The 23,792-nt window shown below is 41.0% G+C and overlaps 1 protein-coding gene across 3 annotated transcripts in view; it reads right to left on the reverse strand.

The window, feature by feature from the left end:
• Nucleotides 1–23,792, reverse strand: part of ARNTL2 (aryl hydrocarbon receptor nuclear translocator like 2) — a 67,096-nt gene that overhangs the window by 4,336 nt on the left and 38,968 nt on the right. For 2 of the 3 annotated variants that reach the window (XM_036299367.1, XM_036299366.1), the window contains 7 exons: nt 12,938–13,175; nt 12,394–12,500; nt 12,088–12,238; nt 10,296–10,354; nt 9,488–9,584; nt 2,325–2,403; nt 154–262 (listed from right to left, as the gene is read on the reverse strand). In XM_036299367.1, the coding sequence (XP_036155260.1) occupies nt 154–262; nt 2,325–2,403; nt 9,488–9,584; nt 10,296–10,354; nt 12,088–12,238; nt 12,394–12,500; nt 12,938–13,175 (840 nt within the window). The remainder of the gene's footprint in view (nt 1–153; nt 263–2,324; nt 2,404–9,487; nt 9,585–10,295; nt 10,355–12,087; nt 12,239–12,393; nt 12,501–12,937; nt 13,176–23,792) is intronic. The other variant, XR_004966058.1, reaches the window with a different exon arrangement.

Consider the following 23,792-nt stretch of genomic DNA (forward strand, 5'->3'; position numbering starts at 1 on the left):
AGAGTATGGTTACTGCGTTTAGGATTTTGAATGGAAAAATCTTGGTTTTGACCTTGTTTGCTTCTCTAGAAATCTCCTATGCCTGAAAATATAGTGATTAAGGAGGAGTTTTTGGAAAAACAAAATGGTGGGCAGATGTCAAAGAAAACTTACCTAGGAGTGGTTCATGACTGTGGGGAGCAACAGTGCTGTGGTTTTGCCTTGTGGCTTCTAGCTCCCCTATTTCAGACAGATTTAGTGGAATCAACTCTTCATTTGACATCTGGAAAGACAGAGTAGTAAGTAGTAAGGTTCCTACTTGACTGAAGTACTTCTTTGCAGTTATCGGACAGGGGCCTCTAGCAGCGTGGCCCCCGGTGGGCTGCACTGACTGAGTACTCTGTGCCTAAGCACCCCACGTGCATCATCCCATTTCACTTAAAAAATGTTGTGAGGGAACTGTTTTATGGATCAGGAATCTGAGGCCTAAAGAGGCTAATATTCGTGCCCTAGTGTTAGAGGCATAATTCTACCCCGTTTTCCTGACTCCAAAGCCCACATTCTTCATAACCACAACTGAATGAATGTCTGTACTATAAGCTCCAAAGCCCACATTCTTCATAACCACAACTGAATGAATGTCTGTACTATAAGCTCCAAAGCCCACATTCTTCATAACCACAACTGAATGAATGTCTGTACTATAAGCTCCAAAGCCCACATTCTTCATAACCACAACTGAATGAATGTCTGTACTATAAGCTCCAAAGCCCACATTCTTCATAACCACAACTGAATGAATGTCTGTACTATAAGCTCCAAAGCCCACATTCTTCATAACCACAACTGAATGAATGTCTGTACTATAAGCTCCAAAGCCCACATTCTTCATAACCACAACTGAATGAATGTCTGTACTATAAGCTCCAAAGCCCACATTCTTCATAACCACAACTGAATGAATGTCTGTACTATAAGAAAAGCGTGAGATGGGAAAGTTCTTGACCACAGTGCTCCGAGTCAGTTATTTTTTTTAAAAAATGGTGACAAAACCATATCCCATTAGATACCACAAAGGGAAATAGTGCTTTGGAGTGGAGAATGGATTAAGCTAGAGGTTTTGACCAGAAGGTTATCATCCTGTTACAGAGTTACAGGTCAAACAATCTAATGTACAATGTAGTGTATCAAAAAGAAAGTCATCTATAATAATAAAAGGGTAATATGCTAATTAGACCGGACGTCTTCTGGACGTCATTCCGGATGTCCTTCCTGACCAAGCCAGGGCTGGAGGGAAGCCAGCCCAGGTCCCGGTGCCTGTGGGCAGCCTGAGGGAAGCCATCCAGGGTCCCGGGTGCCGGAGGGGAGCTGGTGCAGCAGCAGGGGGAAGGAAGGCCTAATCTTGCATGAATTTTCACGCATTGAGCCTCTAGTTTACCTATACTGTCTTAAGTTGAGGTACTTTATCTATATCTACAGAATGCCTATATAATGTACACTACTTGGCGATTTTTGTTACAATGACTTAACCTGTTTCTAACATATAGCTTGGCACAAAATGGGTACCCAATAAACATTTGCTAAATGTATGAGTAAAATTAAAAAACACTAGCCCAAAAGACTTATAATATTTTATGTTAAAATACATTTGCAAGTTCCCTTTTGCCCTTGGTCAGATTTAATTTTTCTATATATTCGTATACCACTTCATTTATAGACCTCATTTGGGGCCTTTTGTTGTCGGAGCTACATTAGAATTATGCTCTATGTGAGTTTTCCAGATATTAGCACTACGTTTAGTCACTTTTGTATATGCCGCAATGCACTTCAAATAGCTAGTATTTATTGAATTGAATTAATGTTATTCTTATCTTGTAGCTTATATTAAACTTTGTTACAGACCAAAAGGTGTCCACTTAATCCGCTGAATTGGAATAACAGCAGTAATAACAGCTACCCTTTACTGAGCACATGCTGTGTATCAGACACTGTTAAGCTTTTGCTTGTTTTCATACTTAATCACTTAATTCATACACCATCCCAAGAAATTGGTGCCATTATTATTCCAGTTTTACAAAAGAGGAAATCAAGGCACAGAGTTTAAAAAACCGACCTGGGGTTAAGCAGCAGTAAGTGTCTGAGTCACAACTTTGGACCCAGATCATATGGTTCCAGTAACTTCACTCTGAACCACTATTCTACGTGGCCTATTAAACCACGGACTAGCTAGAAAAGGGTTCATTTATTTTTTAAGATGGCTTCCTTTCTCAGGAGAAATCATCCACAAGGAGCAAATTTTATTGTTCATTTATTTCATGAATATTGTCACTTATGTTTGTACTTACATTCCTGCAGTTTATAGTGTGAGTATCTTTCATTAAATCTGTTGGACTTGAATCACCCAAGGATGAAGAAGACTGTAACCTTTAAAAAGTGATACATAAAACATTTTCTGTACTTATATATTTTTAGAAGGAAATTTTCTCCTCTGAATATATCACAATCTGATAAAAAAAAATACAGTGAAGGAACATGAGACTGAGTATCATGACAGTTTTCACAATAGACCAACTTGCTGGGTGCCAGATTGTTTTTGACTATGGAGAGCTGAAAACACTCCATAGTAAACAGAAACATAAAACGCTGAGGTAAAAGCCCATAAGTAAATCATGTTACTTATCTTAATATAGCACGTCACAAAATAATAGAATACTATAACACACTTAGTTTAAAACAGGCATTCACATCAAAACTCAGTTCCTTATCAAGATAACCAAGCAGCAGAATTGAAAGTAAAGAAAGACTTCCTAACATTTTGCAACCTTTAAGTAGAAAATGTGTGATATTTTTACTGTAATAGGTCATCCTCAGCAAACTGTCAGCAAACAACATAGAGAAGAGGCTTCATGACATTGGACTTGGCAGAGATTTCTTGGATATAACAAAAGCACACGAAATAAAAGAAGAGATATAGTCAAAATATACATGACAAAAATATAATCATACATGTTGATAATTAATCCCTTCAGTGAGACTTAAATGTGTAAAACTGACAGTAACATATACTATTAAATGCTCAATTATGTGACACACATAATGGCATAAACATAACTTCATGTGTTTATGTATTCCCAAGATGGCAGTTGACAAGAAATTACATAGGGAGAAATTAATACAGAAATGGAATGAATTTGGTCTAAAATCAGAAGAATAGGCCAGTGGCCTGTCTTGGGGATTTTTCACAGGACAGCCAATGTAAAGAGCGTGGCTGGCTTCTCATTCTGTGGTTCATGGCTTTCAATCACCACCTGCTCACTTGGCTTTGGCGACCCCTCCCCCATACCAGATTAATCTTTTGAAGCATGGCTTCCTTCACATTCGTCCACTGGGTAGAAATCTGCTACTTAAGTCCCTCCCTGCTTGACTTCACCTTAAACGCCCCATTGATCTCAGCAACCCAATTCCTCTCTCAGTGAAGTCTCCTTATTGTTCCCTGAAACCACCACGCTTTCTCCCACCCAACTCTACACAATGGCTGAAGTGCCTCCATACATAAATGCCTTCCCCACTGCATCCTGGCCATTCTAATAGTACCCAACTGTCAATGTTTGGCTTAATTTCCACTCCTCTTAAAATGGCCTTCCAGCCCTAGCTGCTTTGGCTTAGTGGATAGAGCATCAGCCTGCAGAATGAAGGGTCCCGGGTTCGATTCTGGTCAAGGGCACATGCCCGGGTTGCAGGCTCAATCCCCAGTAGGGGGTGTGCAGGAGGCAGCCAATCAATGATTCTCTCTCATCACTGATGTTTCTCTTTCTTTCTCTTTCTCTCTCTCTCTCTCTCTCTCTCTCTCTCTCTCTCTCTCTCTCTCTCTCTCTCCCTCTCTCTCTCCCTCCCTCCCTCCCTCCCTTCCTCCCTCCCTTCTTCTTTCCCTCCCTCCCTCCCTCTCCCTCTCCCTTCCTCTCTGAAAATAAATTTTTTTTAAAAGCCCTTCTAGCATATATGGTCAAATGATTTTCAACAAGGGTTCTAAGACCATTCAATGGGGGAAAGGACAGTCTTTTCAACAAATGGTGCTGGGAAAACTGGGATATCCACATGCTGAAGAAGGAAGTTGGGCTATTACCTTACCCCATATACCAAAATTAACTCCAAATGGATCAAAGACCCAAATATAAGACCTAGAACTATAAAAATGTCAGCAAACAACATAGAGAAGAGGCTTCATGACATTGGATTTGGCAGAGACTTCTTGGATATACCAAAAGCACACGTAATAAAAGAAGAGATTTAGTCAAAATTTACCAAAGTTGAAAACTTCTATGCATCAAAGGACACTATAAACAGAGTGAAAAGGCACCCCAGAGATTTGGGGGAAATATTTACAAATCACTCCTACAACTCAATAATAACAAAAAAATAAATAACACAATTGAAAAATGGGCAAAGGACCTAAATTGACATTTCTCCAAAAAAGATATACAAATGGCAGATAAGCACATGAAAAGATTCTCATCACTAATTATAGGGATGCTGGTAGTATCAGAATAGATATCACAAATGAAGCTCTGGACTAACAAAACCACAATGAGATACCACTTCACACCCGTTTGGATGACTATTATAAAAAAAAAACAAAACAGAAAATAACAAGCATTGGTGAGAAATTTGAACCCTTGTGCAGTTGGTGGAGAATGTAAAATGGTGAAACTGCTATGGAAAACATAATAGCAGTTCCTCAGAAAGCTAAATAGAATTACCAAATGATCTAGCAATTCTGCTTCTAGGTCTATACCCCAAAGAACTGAGAACAAGGACTAGAACTTAATTTGTACACCCACATTCACAGCATCATTACTTACAGTAGCCACAAGGTAGAAGCAACCAAGGGATCCATCAAGACATGGCAAATGTCTTACTAGTAATTTTTTTTTCAATTTAAACTACTTTTAATTTAAAAAAATTAAAACTATAAACTGTACAAAAAGAAAATAAAAAGCAAAAATTACTCTCTTCTACATTTCCCATCCCACAAAACCTAGTCCCATTATGGGAGGTAAGAAATTCTGAATTGTCTGAACAAATTACTTGTATTGTTGTTATACATCATCCAGTTATGAGTTCCTTTTCTATAATTTCAAAATCTAAAACACAGGGAAACCAGACAGATTTTCCATAATTCATTTAGCAGCAAAATCTGAATTGATCTGAACTCAGCAAAACCTGACCTGACTGGTATGAAGCTATTTTCTTTTTTTATCCCACTCTATCTTACTACATGTATTTACAAAACCTCACTCCAAAAATATATTTTTAAGCTTTATTATGGAAAACTTGAAACAGATATAAAAGTAGATAATATAATGAAATCTCATATACCCACCAAACAGCTTCAATCATGATTCTTCCCCAAACTTGTTTAATGTATATACCCCAATCTCTAATCTCCCCTGTCCTCCCTGACCATTTAATTTATAAATACTTCATTGCAGAAATAATAATTTAATTGATTATGGGGTGCTGCCCATGATATTCTCTGGAGGTATTACACATAACTCTTTAAAAACTTAATTCCAAAACACAATCTTTATAAAATCTAAAGAAATTCTGAGTTCAAAACTTATATTGCCTCCAGAGTTTTAGATGGGCAATTATGGGCCTATATACATACCTTTCTTTTGCCTTATATATGTGGGTTATTATACACACTACCCTTTTGTTCTGATCTTGTTCTTTTTTTCTATTAACTATGTACTTTAAACAACTTTCCATATTAGCGTATATACAGCTACCTAATTTTCAACAGTTGTGGAGTACTCCGTTGTATGAATATGCCATAACAAGTTAGCCTATCTAATAATAGACAAACAGGGTAATTAACCGTACCTTCGCTACACCTCCCATTGGCTAATCAGCACGATATGCAAATTAACCACCAACAAAGATGGCAGTTAATTTGCATATGGCACGAAGCGGCGGAGCAAAGACTGAAGGTGGCTGTGGCCAGAGCAGCAAGGGCTTCGAAGGCGGCTCCGGCCGGAGCAGCCAGGGCTTGAAGGTGGCTCCGGCTGGAGCGAAGGCCTGGGTCCTGGGTGCTGGAGGAAAGCCGGTGCTGGCAGCCAGGGGAAGGGAAGGCCTATTGCACGAATCTTTTCATGCAACAGGCCTCTAGTATTTAAATATTTAAAGCACTACTGTGAAAAAACACATCAATGAATAGTCTTGTTCATAGATCTTTGCAAGGCTGTATAAGGCCATTTGCTCCTGGGGCAGAACTGCTGAGTCTAGGGTTACGTACACTTACATTTCGGACAGGTGTAGTCAAGTTGCCTTCCATAGCAGCTGGACTAATATATCCCCACAAACAGTTTACGAGTGACTGTTTTCTCACACTCTCACCAATATCATCAAACATTCAAATCTTTGACAGCCTTCTAAATGAAAATAGGCATTGCTTTTAGTTTGTACATATATGTTTTTAACTGTGAGTGGGGTTGAGCAATTTTTAGTTTCTTAGCCATTTGTATTTGTTTCTACTCACGTCCACTGTCCAACATTTTTTATTATTGACTATTTTTAAAAATTGGCTTATAACTTTATTCTTTATACTATATATAAAGTTTAGTACAGATTAAGGTTAGTATATAGTTATATAAAATATACAGAGAGTTTAATAACTTCATACTATAAACTCTTCATATATTAAAATGATTAGTCCGTTTTGTCATATGAAATACACAATTATGTGCAGTTTATAATTTCTTTTAACTTTGTTAAAATAGTTATAGTTATGCCTAAGTTTTGAGTTTTTATATAATTTATCATATTTTTTCTTCATGAATTCTGGATGTACGATGATCCAAACTAACATTACAAAATTTATACCTCTGTTTAAAATACTTTTATTGGTTTACTTTAAACTCTTTGATTTATTTGGAATTCCTATTAGTATAAAGAATAAAAATGGGGGGAGATCGAAGATGGCGGCATAGGGAGTAGACCTGTGAGGGCTGCCTCCCACAACATCATTGAAACTACCAACTATAAGACAAACAACCACCATTCAGAACCATGGGGAAGTCGGCCCAGTGGAAGTTCTACAACTGGAAGGAGAAAAGGAAGCACAGTGAGACTGAGTAGGAGCTATAGACGCGCCCAAAACAGAGGTACACAGTCGCATGCCAGGCGGGCCGCAACTGGATGCTCGGTTTTTTTTCAATCGGATTGCTCGGGGCGGGTCTCTCAGGCCCGAGACCCCACGGGGAGAGGCGGCACAGCCTTGCATTGGTCGGAAAGCAAGGGAAGCTCTGGCGCGCAGCTGCTCGCTGGCACTGGGGGACATGAAGTCCCAGTGTCCCGGAGAGGCAAGGGGCCGCGGAGACGCTGCCATTGCTATCTGCTCCGCCATGGCAACTCCCTGAGACACCGCCCTACTCAATTTACATCCCCATCCAAGCTGTGCCAGAGGCACAAGAGGAAATGCCTGTGCTTTTATGAACTGTCTAATCCTCTGGGCTTGCTCGGGGCGGGTCTCTGAGGCCCCAGGCCCCACGGGGAGAGGCGGCATGGCCTAGCAGCGGTCGGAAAGCGAGGGAGGCTCTGGCGCACATGCGAAGTCCCAATGTCCCGGAGAGGAGAGGAGCCACGGAGACTCCGCCATTGCTATTTGCCCCGCCCCTGCGACTCCCTGAGACCCCGCCCTACTCAATTTATATTCCCATCCAAGCTGTGCCAGGGGCACACAAAGACCCACCTGTGCTTTTGCAGCCTAACCCAACAAATTTCAGACTTCAACTCCTCGCACCCATGGGAGACACACTCAAGAAGCAGACCCAGGAGAACCAAGATGGCACCGTAAGGTACAGACCTGTGCATGCTGCCTCCCACAACAACATCGAAACTACCAACTATAGGACAAACAGCTATCATACGGAACCATGGGAAAGCTGGCCCAGTGGAAGCTCTACAACTGGAAGGAAAGAAAGAAGAGCATTGAGACTGAGTAGGATGTGCAGAGGCGCCAAGTACAGAGCCCAACCCAGCAGGCTGCAGATTTCGGTTCCTTGCATCCAGGAGGGACGCACTCGGGGGGCAGAGTCGGGTTTGGGGCAGGCCGGGGCCGGGCCCTGCTGGGCCGGCGATGTGGAACCGCTGTACCAGCAGACACACAAGCATGCCCACAGGTTCCAGTCTCGCGTGGGACACTGGGGGACAGCAGACGGGCAGTCTGTGCACTTGGTGGAGGGCGAAGTCCGAGCAGGCGTGCTGGATGTTCAGCCACCAGGGACGCCTGGAGTTTTTGTCTGGTGGGGAGCTGCCCGGCAGGGGACAGAGTGCCAAACTTTGTGTTTCCCCAGTGAGGCTGGGACGGCCCGGTGAGGTCGGGACAGCCCCGGTGAGGTCGGGATGGCCCCGGTGAGGCCGAAACGGCCCCAGTGAGGCCGGGATGGCCCCGGTGAGGTCGAGACTGCCCTGGTGAGGTCGGGACGGCACCAGTGAGGTCAAGACGGCCCCGGTGAGGTCGGGATGGCCCCGGTGAGGTTGGGACGGCTCCAGTAAGGTTGGGACAGATAATGGGGACCAGTATAGACTGATTAACAGGGGTAGATGCAGAGGCAGAGCAGCATTGAACAGACTGTCAAACTACAGTGGGAAGCCTGGGGAGGGCTTGGGGGGCGGGGTTAAGAGATCAACCGAAGGACTTATATGCATGCATATAGGAATAACCGGTGGACACAAGACACTGGGGGGTGGAGGCCGGGGGAGTATCAAGGGGGGGAAAAAAGGAGACATCTGTAATACTCTTTGTAATACTTCAAGAAATAAAAATTATTTTTTTTAAAAAAAGAAAGAATAAAAATGGATCTAGCTTTGTTTTCCCAAATGGTTTCAGAGTTATTATAATGCCCTTAACAGTTTAATCTATTTCCTCTTACTGGAGGAAATGCCACTTTTACCATATAATAAATTTCCATATGTGTTTGAATCTTTTCTGAAATCTATTATTTCATTAATCTATTTTCTGAAATCTATTTTTTTATTAATCAAAATGTTTTCGTGAGTATAGCTTTATAATATAATATCTGATCGTTTTAGTCTCAATTTTTTTTTTTTTTAGAATTTTGCTGGATATTCTAATGTAGTTACTACCATTTGTTGGATTCTAAAAAAAACCATTTTGACTGGATTCACATTGAATTCATAGGTTAGTTCAGGGAACACTGACATCCTTACAATACTGAGTCTTCCTATTAAAAAACAACTTGTATCTGGAAAGTTATTCAAGTCATCTGCATTTTAATTTTTTTCCCCATGAAGTTCTAGATACTTCTTGTAAAATTTATATCTAAATACTTTTTTATCTGTTTTGTTGCTACCGTAAAGGTGATCTTCTCTTCCATTATATTGTTGAACTGGTTACTGTTTGCATAGAGGAAACATTGATTTCGGAATATTGGTGTTATAAGCATAATCACTTTTCTTGTAATATTTGCAAAAGATGAAACATTACCTTTGTAAATCCAGAGCTTCATTTGCAATATCTGTGCCGATACTGCCAGCACCAAGCACTGTGCCGGTGCACAATCCAGGCACACTGACACAGGACTCTAAACAACAAAAGGAAAATTCAATTGAGGACTTTAAAAAAGTATATATCTTTGATTGATATATTTCTTTCAAATATTTCTATCTTTAAAAGGAACAGACTAGCCACATCTTAAATTGTTAGAAACATTCATGCTTGCATTACCAACATAATGCATGATGGTTTAAGATGTTTATTCAGAAGTGTGTATCAATCAAATGTGCAGAGAGTCACTGAACTGTAGCCTTTGAGTACAGACAGTTCCTGCCCACTTCAATACTGATACTAAAGGCAGAGCTAGTTTATTTTTAATATTTCCTAATATTTTTACTTATGCAAGGGCTATATTATGTAATTCCTGTGGTAAAAAAATGGATATAAGCAAAAACTTCCCCTTAATGCTTTTTATTAATGTGCCCAACTGATACTTTGAGTCCCACGAAGTACAAGGAACTGTGCTAGCTGCCAGGGAGAGAGGATGGATAAAACACCATTCCTACTCTCAGAGAACTCGGCCTGTGATCAGCCCGCTGAGTGAACAATGAACTGCAATACAACCGAAGATTGTAACGGAGGTGTGACCAAAGTACTGTGCGAATTCTGCGGAGGACAACTGAACCCATAGAAGTCTTTTCAACTTCACCTTGAGACTTTTACCTCTCCAGGACAGAAAAAGATATAACAATAATAACAGTCTTGGTAATAAGTTTCCATCATCTAAACCTAAGCTTACCTTCCAATGATTGAGAGCTGTAAGGAAGTGACGATGCTCCTCCAGTCTCGCTGTGTCCCCTAGAATTTAGAAACACCAGCAGTGACATCTTTTTTAGGTTGGGACACCCACCCAATTCATTGCCAGTAAAATGGTGCTTTTTCTACCATTTTTAAGGAAAGTGTTAGAGTAACTGTATTTAATTTTTTTATATATGCATTTGTTAATATTACCACCAGAGATCAAGGTACTAATGTGCTAAGTACCAAATGCCCTATTACCCTATAAAGTACATGTTGTCATAGTTACAAACTGTCAGATCATAATAAGAAGGCAAGGGTTATTGGAACAGGTAGCCGGATACTGCTGGAAGAGCTTCCGCAGCTTTTAGATAAAGCTAAATATTATAAATAAGAAAATAGGTTTGATGAAACATTGTAGCAATTTAAAAAAAGTATAGAAAAAGAATAAACTTAGAACAGGGCCATGCTAGCATATTGCGCAAATGAGGAAAAGCTGGCCCTTCCTTCAGGTTGATGGCATAGACCAGGACTTGGCAAGCAGTGCTTTGGGCTGGATTGCTGCTCATCCCTCCACCAAGGGCTCTGCACAGCCACCTGTGGTACCCCAGGCTTAGAAGATGTTCATGCAAAATGATGTGGAGGACAAACAACTTCTTACAGTGATATACAGTTTAAAGTCACATCCATATCACTTAGTGATGGGATAAGACACAGCCATGGAGGGTAGGAAGGAGAGGTTTGAAGAAAGCACTTCACTGTCATATTTTATACTACGCAAAAAGGGATATATTTTATAAGGGCAAACTTTCAGCTTATCCTGAGAACTAATGCCAATAGACAGTGAGTGAAGTACTCAATATACACTGAGTGGCCAGATTATTATGACCACCCCATCAGTACTTCGTTGGGCCACCTTTTGCCTTCAATTCTGCAGCGATTCTTCTTGGGATTGACTCCATGAGATGTTGAAAGGTGATGCAAGGAATCTGACACCATGCCTGATGAATAGCACTGTCCACTTCTCTGAGATTTGATGGTTGTGGAACCAGCTGCCTGATGGCTCTTTTAACTTCGTCCCACAAATGCTCAATTGGATTGAGATCTGGTGATTGTGGGGGCCACCTAAGCAAGGTAAAGTCTCCCTCATGTTCTTGAAACCACTCCTGCACAATATGAGCACCGTGGCATGGGGCATGGTCTTGTTGGAAGAAGCCATCTCCATTGGGATACGCCATTAACATGATAGGATGAAGTTGATCAGCAATGATACTTAGGTATGTTGTGCTATTCAGACGTTGTTCCACACGAATTAAAGGGCCCAAATCATGCCAGGAAAACATGCCCCAAACCATAACACTGCCCCACCAGCTTGAAGGGTTGTACTCATGCATGTGGAGTGCATGTTTTCATGATGTTTCCGCCAAATTCTCATTCTGCCATCTGCATGATGCAACTGGAAACGTGATTCATCGAACCACATGACTTTTTTCCAATGCTCGACTGTCCAATCCTTGTGTTCCTGTGCGATTGGAGACATTTTATCTTGGTAACTGCAGACAGCAAAGGTGTTCGAACAGGCCTTCGGCTTCCATATCCCATACGATGCAGTGTACGGCTAATTTGCCTACAAATGTCAGGTGGTTATAATAATCTGGCCACTCAGTGTATATCCCAGTTGTAATATAAATTCAGAAGGTAAGATAGTTTTAATGAGTTAGCAAGATGAGGGAAGCAAAGATATTCATTTGAAATTAATAAAAGGTCTTACCAACATAAAAACAATTACTTACAAAACTAAAGTGTTGACAGACACAATATATTCCAGTTCTTTGGTCCAAGGATTTGTGAAACTAAACCATTGGCTGTTTAAAGTTACAAACGAGCCATCTTTTGCTCTGAATTTGTATGAATCTGTAAATATTTTCTCTTTACTCTGTAGAACTTAACAAGAAAAGATCATAATTAGTATACGGTCTACCACTATATAAATCAAACTTTTGAGGATTAATTCAAGTTTTGGATTTCACAGGAATGAGAAATTAAGAGTTGAAGCTGCAATTAAAAAGTACCCAAACCTTACCCCACTCAATGCATACCTGCTTTGTGCTTGTTAGTCAATTTACTATGGTCATCTTGATGAAAATATTCATAACAAGAAGTTCCCAAAAGTTCCTGAGGCAGATATCCTAAAATTGCTGTTGCCCTGGTTTTAAAATTAAAAAGAAACTTAGAATTGATGAACAAATTCCTTCCAGAATCCTGAAGGTCCATACATGGTCAGGACAGTAGGGAAGTGGACTCGGGGATGAGTAACTCAGGGGCATCACTAACCCAGACCAGAGCTGCAAAACAGAATGGACACCCAGGCATGAGGCTACTCCAGAGGACGCCCACCCAATCCACTGCCAGTGAAACTGTGGCCAGAGACCCATGCCCAGTTTCTGCGCCACTGGCTAAGAAATATTCCAAGTTTACATTTTGGCTTGAACAAATTTACTGGTAATATCCATATTGTTATTTCATTTAAACTTTATTTCCTGTTTTGAAGCCTTAAAAGAAAAAGTCCAACAGTCCTAAGCCACATTTTAATAGCCTTAAATATCCCAGTGAACTCACGTCATTAAGGCATATAAATGTTACCTTTGGTCCACATAGACAAATTTTCCATTCATTGCAAAACGGGTTATAAATTCAGTTGGTTTCACTTTAACCTCTCCACTGTTCTGTGGGACAGTATTTGGATATAATCTCCCAATGGCAACAAGGCAGGTGAAATTGCTGTCTTCCTTACTGTTCCTTTCTTCTTCCATTCCAATAGTATTTGTAGACCAGCTTCTCAAGTAACCAGTGCAGTGGACAGTGCAGAATTTCCTATGATCTAATTCAAAAGTTTTTTTTAAAAGAGCATTTGTCAATTATATCTCAATAAAACTGGGGGGGGGGGGAGATAAAATAGCATTTGAATCATTATGAATTCTCATATTTCTTACATTGACATGAGTTATAATGTACTTTGAAATATTCAAATAATGTATTTCATTGAAATCGATTGTGTTTAACCACTTTATTCTTAATGGGTTATTTTCCCTCAGGAATTAAACTATAAGTACTATATCAAAAAGTAAGAAGACTGCTTTAATTTAGGTTTAAACAGGTCTATATTTATTTATTTCTAAGTCAATTTTTAAAAATACTGTAATTTATATCTGTTAGAAAAAGTTAAACTTCATGCTCTCTTGCCCTTAACCACAAAGATACTGTTTTCAGCTTATTAAAATTTTGATATAATTTATATTCCTAAGTTCAAAGGATAATTATGTATACATTCTTAAATATCTTATGTTAGTACTTATAATGGTTATACTAGATTATAGACAAAATTTGGAGACCACTTAGAGAAATTTATAATAAAATGTATTATAAAAATAAAATTTGACTCAAATTTCACTTTCAGAAAAAAAAAAAATCCCAAGCTTAACTCACAGGAAAAGGTCCAACAAGAAAAATAAAAAACTGAAGATAATCCATATCTTCCTGATATCTCAAATATCAGGAAATGCTTAAGAAAATACTGAAACGCAACACAGGCATAAAAGGCAGGCAGTCTACAGAGTATGGCAATCCACAAAAAAAGTGACTTGAAGATTAAAAAGAAGAAAAAAAGGGCTGGTAAAAATTACTTCAACTGTTTGTGATAACCTTTAGAAAAGACCAGGACAGTCACTGTTTTAAATCGGCACTATTTGATAAGACTGTTACTACAACAATTCTTTTAAAAGCATGTTTTTAAATAGAAAGTGATATGGGCTGTCTTATAAAATAGCAACTAATAGTAACAGCAAAGATTTATAGCACACTTGATGTGCTATGCTCTGTTTTAAGTGCTTTAAATGTATAATTCATACACTAATGTATTAATAGTCCTGTGCGGTGTTCTAACATTGTCCCCACTGTGTTAGGAAACTGAGAGTTAACACCAAGGTCACAGCAGGGAGGGTGGAGCCAAGGTTTACATCCAGACAAGCTGGCTCCAGAGCTCCCTTTCTGAGCCACCAATGCCCTGCTGTTTGATGACAGTGAGTGCTCTGTCACAGGGGTCCAAACAGGACTTGCCTGGATAACGGGGGAGAAAGGGGCTACAAAAAGGTATTCCAGTCAGAGGGAACAGCCACTGCAAACTGAGAGTCAAGAGACAGCGGTCAGATGTGGCTGAAACATGGTTTGCGATGGGGAAATGGCAACATAGCAGGCAACAGTTTGACTTTTGTAAGCCATGCACAGGACCTTGTGTTCAACACCTAACACACATCACTCCCTCCATGGTCCAAAGGTACCTTAAATTACAAGTCATTCTCCCTTCCAACCCTGAACCAAGTTTATCACTTATCCCTTATCCTGTTTAATGTCACCATCATCAATCCAGGGAAGCATGCTGTCTATGAAGACCAGAGAAAGAGGTCAAACAGAATCACAGGGGTGAGACACTGCAAACCAGATGGGGTGCCCTTGAAGGGGTAGGTGCTGAGAGGCTATGTCACGTGGAACTGACAGCATCTGCCACACTTGCGCAAGAAGCCAATGGATTCTGGGTGCATTACTGTATGACTGATTATCTTACTAAGATAAACTTAAGAAATACCTAAGATGTTTGGAAGTGGTCACCCATCCTTCATCAACCTTTGATTTCACAAGTTGAGATACAAGAGAAATTTTATTCTTATCTTAGAATCCTTTTCAAAGTCTAAATCTATGACATTAGAATCAGGGTAGAAATCATGTTTTTAGTGTTACTCTTGCTAATTTTTTCTAAATTCTTACTATGGAAAATCTCAAACACACACAAAATCAGAGAGAATAGTACAGTTGACCCTTGAACAATGTGGTGTGTGTGTGGGTTGACCAGAAGCCTTACCAATAACAAGTCAATGAACACATTTTGCGCATTATATACTACACTCTTGCAATAAAGCAAAAGAAAATAAAATATTAAGAAAATCATGAGAAAATACATTTACGGTGTTTATTAAAAAAAAATCTGCATGTCCACACAGTTCAAACCTATGTTGCTATGAGTGACTGGTGGCTAATTTTGGAAATAGCTGTTCCATAAATCTTAAATTCAGTTTTAATTATCATTAAAAGGGCTGTTTTCTACTCTCTTTTTTAATATTTAAATGTAACTAAGACAAAACTATGGAGTCAAAAGATTAGTGTTTGCCAGGGGTGGTGGTGGTAAGAGATGAATAGGCAGAGCACAGAGAATTTTTATGAAGATAATTTGTATGATATTATAATGATGGAGATATGTCATTATATATTTGTCTAAACCCACAAAATGTACAACAGCAAGAATGAACTCTAAGGTAAATTATGGACTTTGGGTGATTATGATGTGTCAATGTGGGTTTCATCCTTGGTGAAAAAAATATATATACCATTCTGGTAGAAGATGTTGATAATGGGGGAAGCTATGCATGTGTGGGGGCCAAGAATACAAGGAAAATCTCTCTACCTCTCTCAATTTTGTTGCAAACCTAAAACTGCTCTAAAAAAATAGTCTTATCCTAGCTGGTGTGGTTCAGTGGTTGAGCATCGTCCAATGAACCAAGAGGTTGCTGGTTCAATTCCTGGTCAGGGCACATGCCAGGGTTGGGCTCAAAGGGAGTGTGCAGAAGGCAGTCAATCAATGTTTTAAACTCTTTATCCCTCTCCCTTCCTCTCTCTCTAAAAAAAAAATCAATAAAAACATATTTTTAAAACACAGTCTTAAAAATAACGAAAAAAGTTAATGTAACATGTCATGGTAAAAGGGAAGAAAAATACCTTTATTAACTTTCATCATTAATAGGAAGTGATCTTAAAATAGTCGATGACATTGGCAAATGCCGGAAGCCGGTCCATCCTTGCTGCTTGACACAGTCGCTGCAGGGAAGAAACATCTGCACAGCATATGTTTCAAGGGACCTGGTGTATATGGCATACTGTTCTTAATACGTTTGCTCACCTTCTTGGCGCTATGTGTTTTAACCAAGGTCACCTCTCTGAGAAAGGTTGTTTCCCCAGGTAGGGATTTTTCCCTGAAGTTAGGGAGGGAATAAAACCCCTTAACTAAGTGCCAGGCGGGTAGTTAATCACTTTAACTACGAACAATCATGCTTAAGCTACATAATGTTTACTCCCTGGAATGAAGATAAGAAACACCCTAACCTTTGGAATAGAAATTGATAGGATTAAAATCAACTGGTATAAATACAGATATAATAAGACAATAAAACACAGAACCTGGCTGGAGATGCTGGCTAGAACCTGGCTAGGCTGCTGATCAACTGAACGCTGTCTCCGTGTCATTCCTTCTTCGCCGACTCCATCCACACCTTTGGGAACCCCTGGACCTGCTGGGGTTGGACCCCAACAGGCTAATCATTACTGGAAAGAATGATTTAGTAGTAACTATATGCAAAATGTTTATTTCGCTTGACAGACCTTCTCCTTGGTTAAGCACAATCCAAAATGATCACATGTGTGGGAAGTCATCCATGTGGCGCACCAGGGTTCCATTGTGCCGTTAACCTCATCCTGGTCCAGGCTTCTGTCTACATGTCTGTCTGCAGGCAGTTCTCAAACATCAGGCACTGCGAGGAAGGGCCTTACTGATTGTTAACACATGCCCTTACCATTCCTTAGGCCAGACTGGCCTCATGCCTTTGGCCCACAGCGCTGGAGTGTCAAGTGAATATTTGGTTCAAGTGCTTGAGCAGACTAAAAAGTTCTTCTCTGAGAAGCTATGTGACTCCCAGTGCAGGCATCTGTGTGGCCCAGCTTGATGTGGGACTGAACCTCTGTGTGTGGGCAGAAGTGCATTCCTACAAGGGAAGCCAACCCCTAGATGTGTTTCCACTGCAGAAATCGCCGAGGGTGGCTCTCTTTCATTAATAGCCTTTGGCATCTAGGCAGCTCCTCTCATAGGTGGCGCAGCAGAGTGGAAGGCACACAGATGTTAATGCTAGATTTGACTCTGCCACTTTCTCTGTGACTTTAGACAAATTGCGTAACCTTTTAGGGCTTCAGTTTCCTCATCTGCAAAATGGGGGTGATTTGCACAGTACTGTTATGCCGACTGAATCAGGTACTTAAGCAAAATGCTGGGCATATAGATTTTAAATAATTACTAATTTTCTTCTTGCCCTTTTATTTTCCTTCTTTTTTCTCTGAGTCACAAATAATGGCTTTCATTTACTGAGTGCTTACCAGGAGCCAAGCACAGCACTTAGCCACATGCAATCCTAACCCTGCTCCCATGAGCTATAGTATACCTATCTTATCAGTCTGCGAGGACTGCCGTAACAAAATACCACAGACTGGGTGACTTAACCGATAGAAATTTACTTTTCTCACAGTTCTGGTGGCTAGAAGTTCAGGATCAAGGGGTTGGCTGTTTGGTTTCTCCTGGGGCCTCTGCTTCACTTGCAGACAGGAGACGCTCATTGTGTCCTCACGTGGCCTCCTCTCTGTGGGGGTGCATTCCAGGTGTCTCTCCCTCTTCGTGTGAAACACCAGTCCTACTGGATTAGGGCCACACTCTTATGACCTCATTTACCCTTCATTCCTTCTTTAAAGGCCCTATCTCCAAGTCCCCTCACATGGGGAGCTAGGGCTTCCACTTCAACATGTGAGTTATGGGGAAACAGTGCAGCCCATCACCCCATTTTCCACAGATTGAGAGGAGCCTGCCTAAGGCGGCACAGTTGTTAAGCAGCAGACCCGACGTTAAAACCTTAATAAATTCAGAGCCCAGGCCCTTTCCACTCCGTCCTAAAACCCGGCCACCAGCATGGCTGATGTGAGGCAGAGCTTAGATGAGAACCTGGAACATTAGAGGGACTTAAAAATCTGTCAGTTCCTTCAGCTCATCACAGAATTCAACTATTAATCAGCTTTTATTGACCATTTGCCAAATATTCTTAAAATATCTGTAGTTTTTCCAGTAAGATAATCAATATTTATTTCAAAGGAAAGAATTTTTCCCTGCCTCTCCTATAAATCTCAAACTTCTAATAATAAATTTTTAAAAAAATCCTTTTAGAAACCACATGGAAGAACCAAAGTTTGATTATTACATTCTTCAAGAATGATGTTTAGATTTTTTTTAACCTATGACTATACACATGTGTTTTTGCTTAAGATTCAATATTTACAAGACTGCCTCAAAATACTATGACAGAACCACGCAGCTGTCTAAAGGGTGTGTAACTTTCCTTTTTGTATCTTTGCAAAGGGTTAAAAGACCACACATGGAAAGTTTTATACTTCCAAGATTATCATCAGCAACTGACTTGGGCTCCCATAGCTAAGAAAAATCCACCAAGTTGTATATATTCAGTCATATGCTGTCCTAGAATTTCACACAAAAAAAGAAGTAAAAAAATCTAAGGTGACACAAAGAAGAAAGAAACAGACAAGGTAGAGTCCTACCACCAATTTGTGCTTGTAGTTCCGTATTTCAAGCCAAACTGTAAAGTGCCCATTGAATAAACACATTTATTTCCCATAAGCCCCAGATTCCTTTGGCTCCCACTACAGAGCCTTTTCATTTTACTTCTGGGAGCTATGATACAGAAAATGGTCCAAGCTGTTTGCTGTCTTAGCCCCGGATCCCATGACAAACGATCACAGACTGGGTGGCTTAACCAACAGATATTTATTTCCTCACAATTGTAGAGGCTGGAATTCTGAGATCAGGATGGGCGCATAGCTGAGTTCTGGTGAGGGTTTATAGACCGCTACCATATAGCTTTGTGCTCACAGACTGTAAACTCTCGGGTGTCCCTTCTTATAAGGGCACTAATCACATCATGAGGGCCCCACTCTCATGACTTCACCTAAACCTAATTACCTCCCAAAAGATCCCATCTCCAAATACCATCACATTGAGGGGTGAGAGGTTCAACAAATGAATTTTAGGGGACACAACTCAGTCCATAGCATTTGCTAAAAACTTCTTGGGATAAAAACTTCTAAAATATGTCCCAATTGCTTCTTGGGCAAAACAAAAACATTACAATGTAATTAATTCACTGGATTCTTAACTATTCTTTGGGCTCTGAGTCAATTATGTGGTCCACCAATCAGGAACAAAGGACAGGAGAACGGTCACTTATGCCATCAGTAAATGTGTGAATATCTATATGTGAGGAACTATGGAGAGACGAATCACTCATTCTAGTGTGAGAGGCAAATATAAAAGAATATAATTTCAATACAGTGTGGAAACAGCAGCAAATATAATAGAGACTCAGTTTTATGAATAGACTAGAGGCCTGGTGCATGAAAATTCATGCACTGGATGGGAGGTCCCTCAGCCTGGCCTGCCCCCTCTCACAGTCCTCAGGGGCCAGAGGTGATCCGGAGATCAAGGGAAGGCAATGCCCCCATCACACCTTTGCTGCTGCCACTGCCAGCAGCGCAAGCCTTGGCTGGACCTGGTTACCTGAGCCTCGGGTGGCCCTGGGTGGCTGGGCAGCCACCATATGAGGCTTGCCTGTGCCTCGGGCCAGCCCTGGGTGGCTGGCGGGCTGAGGGGACTGGGGGACTCCGGAGGCAGGTGCGCAACAGCATGAGGGTCAATTAGCATATTCCCTCTTTATTAGATAGGATTACCAAAAGTGGGTACCCAGGACTCAAGCCAATCAGAAAGGGGAGGGTGCCAGGGAAGGTTTCCTGGAAAAGAGATGTTGCCTGTGTTTTCATGGTCCTGACCTGCCCATAGGCTTGCATTCTCCATTCCTTCCAGGAGGGGCGGCCGCTGGTATTCTGTTTTGAAGATTTGAGCCTGGTAAACTTCTGGAAGGTGCCAGAGCCATAGACTTAGCAAGCTCGATCTTCTCTTCCATACTGGGCACTTCTCAACTCAGGATTCAACTTTCACTATGGTGGACAAGCATGTCACCAAGCTGTCCTCTTAAAACTTCAATGTGTCCACTATTCATTCCTTAGGGTCTGCCTTATTGGGGAACAGATCTTTTGAAATGTATCTTGAGGTTCTCCCAGCTGGTCTACATGTCTTCACCCCCTCTAATGTTAATATGAACTCCTAAAGGAGGCATACCTAGGGTGTGTACTTTGGTTCTTTATAATCCACTGCAGTGAGGGCAATGGTCACTCAGCTCCCACTAGACCTAATACCACAAAGCAATCTTCCTCCTTATCAGGCTAGGGGGTCAGCTAAAGTGCAGAGATGTTCCCAGAGAGCACTGCCAAGACTCATCTGTTATTTCTCTAATTTCTAAAGCAATGGACTTCAAATATTTCTTATGTAGCATGCTATAAAAAATGTAGGCACCCTTTACATGTATAAATGATATACATCCACTTGTGTACTAATATGTATATCCTAAAACAAAACTAAAATTAAAAATATGAGAAAAGGATAAAAAAATAAGAATTTGTTAAACTTTTTTCTTTAAAAATCATACATATTTAATAAAGCAATATAACTACTTATGCTTTTTAAATTTTTTGTTAAAGTATAGATGTCATACAATCGTATTAGTTTCAGGTGTGCAACATAGTGATCACCATGATAAGTCTAGTAACTGTCAGAGTATAAAGTTTTTATGGTATTATTGACTATGTTCCCTGTTCTGTACATTACACTCCCGTGGCTTATTTTATAAGTGAAAGTGTGTACCTCTTACTTCCCTTCCCCACCCATCTGACAACAATCGGTTTGTTCTCTGTATCTATGAGTCTGTTTCTGTTTTGTTTGTTTTTATTTTTTAGATTTCACATAAAAGTAAAATAATACTGTATTTGTCTTTGTCTGACTTATTTCACTTAGCATTAATACCCTCTAGGTCCATCCATGTTGTCACAAATGGCAAGACTTCATTCTGTTTAACTGTTGAGTAATATTCCATTGTACATACATACTAGAGGCCTGGTGCATGAAAATTCATGCACTGGAGGGGGGTCCCTCAGTTTGGCCTGCCCCCTCTCACATCCAGGAACCCTCAGGGGTGGGAGGTGACCCGACGATCAGGGGAAAGTGATGCTCCATCACACCTCTGCAAGCCTCGGGCGGCCCTGGGCAGCTGGGCAGCTGCCATCTAAGGCTTGCCTGCGCCTCGGACCGGCCCTGGAAGGCTGGGGGGGCTGAGGGGACTGGGCGCCGCCATCTTGAGGGCGCGGCAGTCAATTAGCACATTCCCTCCTTATTGGCTGTGGGCGCCGCCATCTTTGTGATGGTGTGAGGGCCAATTAGCATATTCCCTCTTTATTAGATAGGATAACATCTTTTGTATCCAATCGTCCAGCAACAGAAATCTAGGTTGCTTCCATACCTTGGCTATTGGAAATAGGGCTGCATATATCTCTTTGATTAGTGTTTTTGTTTTCTCTGGATAAATACCCAGAAGTAGAAATGCTGGATCATATGGCAGTTCTATTTTAAAATTATTGAGGAATCTCCATATTGTTTTTCATACTGGCTGCACCAATTTACAACATGAGAGTTCTCTTTTCTCCACATCCTCACCAACACTTGTTTGTTGATTTACTGATGACTAGAAGCCTGGTGCACGAAATTCGTGCATGGAGGGGGCGTCCCTCAGCCAGGCCTGCACCCTCTCCAATCTTGGACCCCTTGGGGGATGTCCGACTGCCGTTTACCCCTCACAATCCGGTACTGCTGGCTCCTAACTGTTCGACTGCCTGCCTGATTGTCCCTAATAGTTTCTGCCTGCCAGCCTGTTCACCCTCTAACTGCTCCCCTGCCGGCCTGATTGCTCCCAACTGCCCTCCCCTGCCGGCCATCTTGTGGTGGCCATCTTGCAACGACGTGAGGGCGGCCATCTTGTGATGTTGCACGAGGACATGACACCACCTAGGCTTTTATTATATAGGATAGTTATTCTGATAGGTGTCAGATGATATCTCATTGGGGTTTTGATCTGCATTTCCCTGATGATTGTGATTATGAGCATCTTTTATAAGTCTAGTGGACATCTGTATGTCCTCTTAGGAGAAATGTCTATTTAGGTCCTCTACCCATTGTTTAATTGATTCTTTGTGGGAGTTTTTTAGGCTATTGACTTACATGAGTTCCTTGTATACTAACCTCTTATCGGCTATATATCACTTGCGCATATCTTCTTCCATCAGTTGTCTCCCATTCAGGTTGTCTTCATTTTGTTGATGGTATGCTTTATTATTTTTTAAAACCATGTGATTTGAAGGTCTGGTTCTAACTGTACTTCTATTTTCTTTTTTTTCATAGTACTTATCACCATCAGCAAGGATTTTGTTTTGTTCGCTGCTCTGGCCCCAGCATATAGAATAGTGTTTGGGCCATAATATGTTCTTAATAAATACAATTTTTAAAAATTACAATAATTCTTTTTGAACATACCATTCCTTCTCTACCGTGTTCAATGACCTCATATAAGTGTCTTGAAATTAGCCAACATGTGACTATTTACACCATAGAAATTGGCAAAGCTATAAATCAGGACTTGATTTGTTGTTTGTTTTTTTCCTGATTGTCTAGACCAGAGGTGGGCAAACTTTTTGACTTGAGGGTCACAACGGGTTCTTAAACTGGACCGGAGGGCCGGAACAAAAGCATGGATGGAGTGTTTGTGTGAACTAATACATGTTAACACTGCTGCTGGTGAAGGAGCGGAGGGGAGAGCAAGAGAACCCTCCGCTCTTTCGGCTCCGCGGGCTGGATAGAACAGCCGAATGGGCCGGATCCGGCCCACGGGCCGTAGTTTGCCCACGGCTGGTCAAGACCCATGGTCAGCAAACCCCGGCTCACGAGCCACATGCGGCTCTTTGGCCCTTCAGTGTGGCTCTTCCACAAAATACCACATGAGGGCATGCACATACAGTGCGATTGAAACTTTGTGGCCCATGTGCAGAAGTCGGTATTTTGTGGAAGAGCCAGTAGTTTGTGGAAGAGCCACACTGAAGGGGCCAAAGAGCCGCATGTGGCTCGCGGTCTGCCAGGCCGCAGTTTGCCGACCACTGGCCTAGACAGACCTCTACAAGTGATAAAATATCAACAATGGACTAAACTTAAAAGTGTGTGTTGGATAATACCAAAATACTGAATAAATAATATTCCAGTATTTAAAAACCTATTCATTTTCAGCAGAATCACATATCATTGAAAAATGAGTGAAATTCCAACACCGTGTCTTCATGATTTCACTTTCATCTTACTTATCACTGCACAGGAAAATATCAACCAACATTCTTATCGGAACTACACTCAGAAAGCTGGTTGTTCATCACTAACCTGCACAGCACTGCCCCTAGCCCATGTGAGCCTTCAGATCTGGTCCCAGGTGCCTCCCTTCCGAACATTCTTTTTGGCATCTAAAGTCTAGTCACACTGATCTTGTTGATACCCCCAAAATCTGAAGTTTTCCTACCTCAAGGTCTTTACCCTTGTCCTTTGGTCAGGAATTTCTTCCCATAGATTTGTGCATAGCTG

The sequence above is a fragment of the Myotis myotis genome, unplaced genomic scaffold (genome assembly GCF_014108235.1).
Source record: "Myotis myotis isolate mMyoMyo1 unplaced genomic scaffold, mMyoMyo1.p scaffold_m19_p_3, whole genome shotgun sequence".
NCBI classification, from domain to species: Eukaryota; Metazoa; Chordata; class Mammalia; order Chiroptera; family Vespertilionidae; genus Myotis; species Myotis myotis.